This window comes from Sorex araneus, chromosome 1 (assembly GCF_027595985.1).
Source record: "Sorex araneus isolate mSorAra2 chromosome 1, mSorAra2.pri, whole genome shotgun sequence".
In the NCBI taxonomy this organism is placed as follows: domain Eukaryota; kingdom Metazoa; phylum Chordata; class Mammalia; order Eulipotyphla; family Soricidae; genus Sorex; species Sorex araneus.
Window position 1 is genome coordinate 302,657,479 of NC_073302.1, and position 9,316 is coordinate 302,666,794.

Sequence of the window (9,316 nt, forward strand, 5' to 3'; positions counted from 1 at the left end):
GTGCCTACGACCCTTCACTGTCCTGAGGAGGACGAAACAGGGGCTCCTTAGCAAGCCCTGGAGCGGCATGCCCTGGGCAGCAGGGAGGGGGTGCCCAGCGGGCGACTGCCACGCCAGGGGCACTCGCTCTGCAAGGACACGCTATTCCACACAGAGCCCCTGCTGTTCTTGAGAGCTTTTCCGATTCCCGGAGGACCCGTGAGGAACAGGCCAGTTAGGGAGAAAGAGGCTTTGACAATCTCCAAACCCACATCAGCCACGGTCACGCTCCACCCAGAACCCCAAGTGTACCTTAAACCTTTGTGAGCTGGTTCAATGTAAAGTAGAAATTTGGTGCCCCCCCCCCACCACCTGATCCACTAGTGCTGCAGTTTTTCAGGGAGACTGAACTGGGCCTGGTTCGTAGAGGAGTTTGGGGGCGTCCACGCCACCCTGTCGTCGTTCCCTGCTCCTCTGACCACACGTGCTCCGAAGACTGCCTGGCTTCAAATATCTGGTCTTTCAGTGCAGAAAATTAAGGGCACGGACAAAGTACAACAACTTTTAATACACCGTTAATACTAATGATTAAAAAGTATTGCATAGGCTTATGCATTTACCCTAAAACATTTTCTCAAAGCGAATTCTGAAAGAATTATATAAAAGACAACGAAACCCTGCGGCTGGGACGGCCGCTACTACCTCGATCTCCGGTCCTTTTTGATCTTTTCAGTACTTTTGTCCATCGTTTTCTCATTGTCCCCCCGGCACTTCGGGCAGTACCATTTCCCCTTTGGTTTGTAGGTCAGTGACACGCACGAGAAGTGGAACCACTCGATGGGGCACTGCTCGTTGTCACACCCGATCATCTCCCCGTAGGACACTTGGTTGCATAAGCAGTACGTGGGCTCGTTGGGGTCGATGGCGAACTCCACGGGCGACGCCTCCCGCTCCTGCTTGGCCTTGGAGCGCTTCTTCTTCTTGGCGGACTTGGACTTCTTCTCCTTGGGGGGCTGGTCGTCGCAGTCCTCGATGCCATTGGTCAGGTGGCACAAGTCGCGGCTCTCGCTGGTCCGCTGCCGGCGGGGCCGCCTCGAAGAGCGTTCTGGCTGGCCCGAGTCCAGCTTGGCCTTGTCGCCGGCCCGCTCCCCCTCGGCGGGGTCCTGGAAGCACTGCGAGTGCAGCTCCATCTGCCGCGCCCGGTTCTCTACCAGCTCCAGCATCTGCGTGACGATCTGGATCTTCTCGTCGCCCAGCTCCTGGCTGTTGATCAGCGCCCGCTGCAGGTGCTGCTGGAGCCGCTTCTTCTGGTTGGAATCATCTTCCTTCTTGTATTTTTCATAGACGTCATCGATTTCTTTTAATGTTTCTAGGAAGGAATCAGAACATCATTGTGTGTGAGTCCATGTACCTCTCCACACACCTCAAGCCATAAAAGTCACACTTCTGTCCAGTTTGTGTAACTGCCTTTGGGGGGCAGGGGGGGAGGGGGAGGCTTAAGGCTCCACTGAGCATTGCTGGGGGCAAACAGAGGCTGCTGGTTGCTCCCTGTGATGCTTCTGAGACTGAGGTGCTGGGATCGAACCCGGGGTCTCTGGCATGCAGAACCTGGGCTCAACTCTCAGAATTAGCTCTGGCCCCATTTAAAAAAAAAAAGACTTTAGTGGAAGGGCAAGGGATGCAGGAAAGCTCTCAGGTTTGGGGACAAGTGTCTTAGGGAAGGATTCGGGAGAAAGGCAGAATATCCTTATTGTATGTTTGGTTTTTTAGGGGAGGTTGGGAAGAGCAGGTGGTATTTTGGCCACACCTAACAGTGCTCAGGACTCTGTGCTCAGAGATCACTCCTGGGGCTAGGGGGACCATATGGGGTGCCAGGGATCAAACCCGGGTCAATCGCGCGTAAAGCAAAGAGCCTTATTATTTCTCTGGTCCCTCTAGTCCCAATATTAAAAACAAAACAAAACCACCATTTTTCCCCATACAAAGGCGTCCAGTAAGAAATAAAGAACACGAATGCTTGTACTCATCAACCTACTATTTGAAAGGCCACGAGACACATGGCTCATTTCACTGAGCGGTGCCCCCACGAGGGGTCTGACCTTCATCGCCAGTCCCTCAGTCACCCCCAGAACAACACTGTCACATGACCCGGTGGGCCTCTGCTGGCAAACACTGAGATGCCGGGACTGCTGAGCCCCTTTAATCCTGGCACTGCATTATGGTCCAGCTGGATCGACTTGGTCACTGCATCAGGGCTGGATGCGCCAGTCCAGACGGAGGCACTGCCTCACTTACAGACCAGAGCCCTGGTCACTGCATCGGGGTTGGATGTGCGAGTCCAGAAGGATGCACTGCCTCACTTACAGACCAGGGCCCTGGACGTCCTCAGCCACCACAGAAGCAGCAGCTTCACTTTCATGGTATTAGCCATGGAGGTTGTTGGATTTTGCCCAGCTTCCAGAGATAACTGGGCAGCTGCTTCGAAGCTTTTCAGACTGCTAATCTGGACAGTAAGGGGGCAGGGCCTGGAGAGGTAGGACAGGGGTTAAGGTGCTTGCCTGGCATGCGCCCAACTGGGGTTCGCTCAGTCAAGTGCTCAAGGGCTAGTCCCACCTACTCCTTGGGGGTCACTCCCTGGAGGGCTTGGACCATGTTGTACCCGAGTGCAGACCAGCACCTCCTGCATGCAAACCCACATTCAACTGATAGAGCTGTTGTTCTGGCCAGACTACTATTTAGTTTGGTTTTGGGGCCACACCAGGTCATGCTCATTTACCCTGGCTCAGGGATGGCTGCTGGCCATGCTCAGGGGACCCAGATGTGGACTGAGCTGGGGTGGGCCACGTGCAAGGCAGGGAGGCAGGTGCCGTCTCCCACCTGTCTCTCCAGCCCTGTTTCTTAACACTCAGCTTTCCTGTATCTGACTGGAACATGGATCGTTTTCATGTTTTTCCTGGAGCAAAATTAGCTTCTTTAAGAAACCCACTTACCTGGGTGGGCAAATGGGCTAGATCGTGAACTCTGTTCCCAAATGCCCGGCAGCTGTGAGGGGCCTGAAACCGGGTGAGTCTTGGTCAGGAATCCTGGGTGAGAGTTTTCCAGGGGTGAGGTCTATGCTTCCCCGAGAGGAGGGGCTGAGGGGGTCCTGAGCATGCGTATCCATTTGTTGCCTCGCCTGTGCACAGCCTGGTTTGCATGCAGGAGATACTGGTCTGCACTCGAGTACAAAATGGTTCCAAGCCCCCCAGGGAGTGACCCCCAAGGAGTAGGTGGGACTAGCCCTTGAGCACTTGACTATGAGCGTGACCTCAAGGTCAAGATTTCTTAGAAAGCAATAAAAGATAAAGACTATTCCAAATATTCTGTATTTAATAAATGGGAGTTAGAAACAAATGAAACAGACCAGAACAATTATATGTGAGGTAAAAATTCACATATTTAAAACTGTGGAAAGAAAATCTACAAAGCCCCTCCTACAGGATAAGAATTCATTTATTTAAATACCACAGCAACTGCAAAAATAAGTCACTTCTGGGTGTAACAAGTTCCTAAGGCAAGGGGCTGGAGCAAACAGCACAGCGGGTAGGACGTTTGCCTTGCACGCGGCTGACCCGGGTTCGATTCCCAGCATCCCATATGGCCCCCTGAGCACCGCCAGGGGTAATTCCTGAGTGTATGAGCCAGGAATAACCCCTGTGCATCGCCAGATGTGACCCAAAAAGAAAAGAAAAAAAAAAACAAGTTCCTAAGGCAAAACTTTTCCAGACTCTGCCTTCTGCCTCTGAACGGAAGCACTTTTCACCAGGCCACATGGAAGCCACTGAAAATTGTTCAATTTCAGTCCAAGTTATTTATTCAAGATTAGGGATAAGTACAACACCTAATCAGAGAGAGAGAACAAAAGGGAATTCCCTGCCATAGTGGCAGGGTGGGGTGGGGGGAGACGGGCCTGGGGAGGGGGGGAGGGATGTTGGGTTTACGGGTGGTGGAGAATGGGCACTGGTGAAGGGATGGGTTATTGAACTTTGTATGGGGGAAGCATGAGCACAAAGATGTATGGATCTGTAACTGTACCCTCACGATGACTAATTAAAAATAAACTAATAAAAAAAAAAAGATTAGGGATAAGTATACTGGAGTAACATTTGAACATCTCTTATTACCGAATCACAGGCCACTTGACATTCAACTGTGAAGTTTATTTTATTTTTCAGAAAATAGAACAATGTATTGGAAAATAGAAGAGAAAGAAACTCCCCAGCCAGAGAGAACCAAGTTTTGTTTTCTTCTTTATTTTAAAAACTTTTAAGGTTAATGTTTAAATTCTTAAAAGAAACAAATTGGTGATGGTGGTGGTGGGGGGGGCAGTTCTGGATGCTGCTTTGGGGGGGGCATGAAGAGCCTAAGCAGAGCCTCCGATGGAGACCTCCTCAGTGCCCCTCCAGTGACTTCAAGTAGGTGGACACGTCTGTGCCTAGATAATTTACACAGTTTAATGCGGTACTATTCGATTCAAAGACAGGAAATATGCAAGAACTAGCAAAGAAGTAAATATGACGCCTGAGCAAAGGAGTATATGAAACAAAACCTTAAAACGATTAAAGCTGAGTTTTGTGAATAAAAACTGAAAACTGGATTATTTTTACCCTCCCCATGAAAGTAAGCACCATTTCAATGTCACTCAATCTGTTTAAGGACTCGCCTCATTTCACTAGGGCTACTACAACAATTCTAGTAAGCCAAGGCCTCCGATATTCCTGGTACTGAAAGTCCCTCCCCAGTTGAATGAAAAGTTAAAAACAGAAAAAGCTGGGGCTGGAGCAATAGTAAAGCAGGGAGGGCATTTGTCTTGCCTGTAGCTCACCAGGGTTTGAATCCCTGTCCCATACGGTCTCCGGAGCACAGCCAGGAGTAATTCCTGAATGCACAGGCAGGTGTAATCCCTGAGCACTGCCCAGTGTGATTCAAAAAGCTTTTTTTTTTTAAAAAAAAAAAAAAAAAAGAAGCAGCTTAACTTTTGTGAAGGCAAACATGTATGAGAAACCTGAATGTGTCACAAATTCCTCCAGGCTTCACAAACTTTGGACATCTACGTTTGAAAACTCAAAATATTCGGTATACATAATCTGTTCAGTATACGCCGTCCAGCACACACACAAGATTACAGCTGGTCAATGCGTTCTTGTCCATGGAAAATGCCCCAGGAGCGCTTTACGGGACAGAAGCCTGGTTACGCCCACTCCTTTCTGCTGGGGACACACGGCAGCGATCAGAGAGGCTTCCGGAGGCTCGGGGGAGCAGGTGGGCTGCCGGGGCTGGAACTAGGCCAGTCTCCTGGGGGTCCTATCCTGAGCTGCCAGACCCCACGCTTCAGAAACGCCCCCCACTACCTGCAGCTGCAGCGAAGCGGGCTGTCAGTCAAACACAGTCCGCCCAGCGCACCGCACAAACGAGCTGCGTGTACATGTCTCTGTGAAACGCATTCTGACCTCCTCAGGGTGACAGTTCTGGACCTGGCCCGAGCACTGAGGCGGTGAGCAACCGGTATTGATTCTATTCCCCCAACAGACCAAATCAGACGTGTACGGGGGCAGAAAAGAGAGCTGAGAACTAGCCGTGAATGTCCCCACACGCCACGGTCAGCACAGGTCACCCCGGCAACGGGCTGGTTAGCAACCACACGGCACGGGGGTCCAGGTACTTGTCGGGCACAGGCGGTGATCTCTGTCCACTCTCGACAGCGGGCTCCACGCTCGCCAGCCGGATGCGTCCCTGGGTCCAGGGTCAGTCGATGCAACACGGACCCCCCCACCCTCACCCCGGCCAACTCCTCTGCGTCGGGCGGCGGGAAGAGGCGCCCCCGACCGCGGGCGGGGTGTAAACGCGAAGGTGCCGCCAGAAGGGCCGACCCGGGGGGCTCCCCCGCGCCCCGCGGCCCGAGGGGCCCCAGGGGTTAAGGGACGCCCGCGGTTGCCCGGGCAACCAGCCCACTGCCGCCCGGGCCCGGAAGTGACGCAGCCCGGAACCTGTGCCGGGCCCGAGTGGGCGACGGTCCCAGGGGCGGCGTCCTCGTCGTGACTGAGTGACTGGTCGGGGTGGACGATGAGTTCCCAACATACATACATACACACACACACACACACACACACACACACACACACACACACTCACTCACTCACTCACTCCTCCAGGCCCCACGGCGCCTCGGCCCAGGCGACCAGCGCGCGCCGGGCAGCCATCTTTCCCGGCGGGCGGGAGCGCGCGCGGCCCCGCCCCGCGTGACGTCACGATCCAGGCCCCGCCTCATCGCACTCACGCCCCTCTTCCTTCCCCCGCGGGGACCCCTCCCCTTTTAACCCTTGGACGGACGGAGCGGGCAGCGAGCCCCGAACTTTCCCCGGGGCGGGACAAGAGAGACCGGGACAGAGACGGGGGACACGGACTCTGCCATTCCCCGGGCGGCGGCAGCCCGAGCGCCGAGCCAGGGCCCCCCACCCCCCACGGAGTCCGCCCGCGTCGCCCGCCCTCTCCCCCTCCCCCCCGCACGTTCCAATGCATCTGCTCTCCGGGGGTGGGGGGCCCCCGGGATGGGGGGCTGTAGCGGAGGGACAGGCCCCCCGGGAGCCGCGGGAGGCCGGCCCGGCTGCACCCGGTCAGGCCGGCGGGGCGGGCGGGCGCCGGAACAAATGCTCGCGGCTTAAAATGGCTGATTCCCCGCCACCCCGGCTGCAGCCGCGGGCTCTGCAGTGCGAGCCGCCGCCGCCGCCGCACGGAGCCCCCCGCGTCCGGCCCCTCGTGTCCAGCCCCCCGTCGCGGGTGTCCGGCCCCGCGCTCGGCCCGCTCCGCGGCCGCCAGCCGGTCCGGCGGGGCGCTCGGGGCCGGCTGTCAGCGGCGCGGGGAGCCGCACCGCCCGCCCGGGAGGGCCCCCGCGCCCCCCGCGCCCCCCGCTCCTCACCTTGATACTTGTTGTCCAGCTCCCGCAGCACCGACACGTTCCGCTGCATGTCGTGGGGCAGCGACTCCACGCACTCCAGGTAGTCCTGCACGTAGCAGGTGAGCAGCCGGCTGCGCTCCCCGCTCAGGAGCGCGGCCGACGGGTAGAGCTGCTGCTGCTGCTGCTGCTGCTGCCCCAACATCCTGCCGCCGCCGCCGCCGCCGCATCCAGCGGTCGCACATGCACCGCCCGCCGCGGCCCCCGCGGCCCCGCAGCGCCCACGGCCCCCGACCTCAGCTCCCCCCCGAGGCGGCGCTCGCTCCCCGCCCCCGCGGCGACCAGCCCCGGGGCGGGGCCACAGTCCGGCTGCCTCCGCCTCTCCCCGCCCGCCCCAGGACTCGAGCCGCGGGAACACCCCCCGCCCCGCCCTCGGGGGCCCCGGGCGCTACCCGCGCCGGCCCTCCGCCCCGACCCCCATGGCCAGTCCCTCTGCGGTCCCCTCGCCTCCCGAGCCCCGCTCCGTGCCGGGGTCGGAGCGTCGCCCCGCCCCGCCGCGGCCGCCTCTGCGCCTGCGCGGGCCTCGCTCCTAATAAGGCCCGGGCCCCGCCCCCACCGCCCGGCCGTGGGGTTCGCATTCTCCCGCCTTCCCTTCGCCAACCGGGCGATTGGCCTGTCGGCTCACGGCCCCCGGAGGAGGGCGCGGGGGGCGGGCAAACGGCAGCCCGGCCCCGCCCCCTCTTAAAGGGGCCGCGCTGTCACGCCCGGCCCTCGGCTCCGAGGCCGAGCGCTGCCGGTCAGCGGCGGCGGCCGCCTCCTTCCTGCCATCCAGCGCCCCGCGGAGGGCGAGAGGGGGAGGGTGGACCCTGGACCTGGTTCCCGGCGCCCCCGCGTTACCGAGACGTTCCCGTCCGGTGGATCGAGCGCGGCCCCTCGCGAGCCTCCGGCCGCCGCTGCGGACCCGGCGGCCCGGCGGGGTGGGCGCTGCCCGGCGCTCGCGAGCGCGGCTCCCGGCATGCGCGGCGGCATGGGGGGCTCGGGGAGCGTCTCGGGGAGCCCCCGGTGCGCCCGTCCGGCCTCTCGGAGTCCCTGCCGTACGGGCCTCGTGCAAGCCCCGGGTTAGTGGAGGCCGCGTGCACCCGGCCCGCGGGTTGGTGCAAAGCCCTGGGCACGCTACTTCTTCCGGGGGTCACAGCGTGGCCACCTGAGAGGTCCAAGGGGGGGCTGGGTTGCGGGACGGAGGGGGACACGGCCACCGAGGCCTCGTGTTCGCCGAAGCTGCACCCGGCGGGGGTCGGGGCCTGGGTCGCGGGGGTCTCGCCCAGGAGCCCGCGCGTTCCCCTCCCCGCGATCGGCTACGGAGCAATTAGCGTTTTCCAAAGGCAGGCAGGGGGTCCCCGGGCTGGGAGGGGTGAGGGTTGCAGCGCCCCGGGAAGCACACCCGCTTGGGGGGGAGGCAAGAACCCCCGGAGTGCTCGGCCCGTGCCGCCTCGACCCTGCGCTCCCACTGGCTCTGCAGCCGGGGTGCACCTGTCGTGGAGGGGTGGGAGGGGGGCGCTGCTCTACTTCGTGCAGGTGGGAAACAGCTGTTCCTCCCGCCGGCCTCCGGTCTGCTCCCAGAACTGAGAACTCGAGATCTTGATCTGGGGGAGGAATGTTCAATTGCAAAAGCAAAAAGAAAAGCTCTCCAGGAAAGCCGGCGAACGCTGCTGGGTGTATGTGAATGCCATTAAAAAAAGAATTTTTTTTTTTTTAATTTAAAACTTCACTAAGTAGCTGGGTGGGAAGAGGGAAGGAAGCAGGCGTCAGGAGCTGACGGCCTGGAATTGCCTTTTTAATCGCTTTGTAAATCATTCCTGGGTTTCTGACCTCTCTTGTGAAGTGGAGGCCCGCTGCGCACTGGAACGTGTTTCTCAGAAGCGACAGGGGCTTTCCGGCCACCCCTTCTTCACCTGTCAGGTGCAGCTGCCGGAGGTCTTGTCCAAACACCGTGCCCGTTCAGTATCTTTTGGCCTTGCATCGCAGCTGACCTTGGTTTTATCGGTTTTATCAGAAACAGCGCTGGGACTGACCCTCGCTCCCCCTGCCCAGCAAGGAGCCAGGAGAAGTTTGCCAGCACTGCTGGGTTGTATGGATGCCCAAACTTCACTAAATAGCTGGGTGGGAAGAGGGAAGGAAGCAGGGGTCAGTAGTGCGTGGATGTGGTGCTAGGCTTGGAGCTGACTGGAGCTCTTTTATTATTCGCTTTTTTTTTTTTTCTTTTTGGGTCACACCTGGCGATGCACAGGGCTTACTCCTGGCTCTGCACTCAGGAATTACTCCTGGCGGTGCTTGGAAGACCATATGGGATGCTGGGAATCGAACCCGGGTCGGCCATGTGCAAGGCAAACCTACCTGCTGTGCTAT

General features: G+C 58.7%; 1 protein-coding gene across 1 annotated transcript; it reads right to left on the reverse strand.

The window, feature by feature from the left end:
* Positions 1–527: 527 nt before the first annotated feature.
* ING2 (inhibitor of growth family member 2) lies at positions 528–7,257 on the reverse strand. Its single transcript, XM_055122790.1, has 2 exons — positions 6,935–7,257; positions 528–1,348 (listed from the first exon to the last, which is right to left on the reverse strand). The coding sequence occupies exons 1-2, from the start codon at positions 7,113–7,115 to the stop codon at positions 678–680; spliced, it is 852 nt and encodes a 283-aa protein (XP_054978765.1). The 5' UTR covers positions 7,116–7,257; the 3' UTR covers positions 528–677.
* Positions 7,258–9,316: the final 2,059 nt, after the last annotated feature.

Excerpts from the sequence above, each read along its gene's own strand:
- ING2 (XM_055122790.1), bottom strand. The coding sequence starts at position 7,115 with ATGTTGGGGCAGCAGCAGCAGCAGCAGCAGCAGCTCTACCCGTCGGCC. Across the intron at positions 1,349-6,934 it reads GCTGGACAACAAGTATCAAG|AAACATTAAAAGAAATCGAT; the intron begins GTGAGGAGCGGG and ends ATTCCTTCCTAG.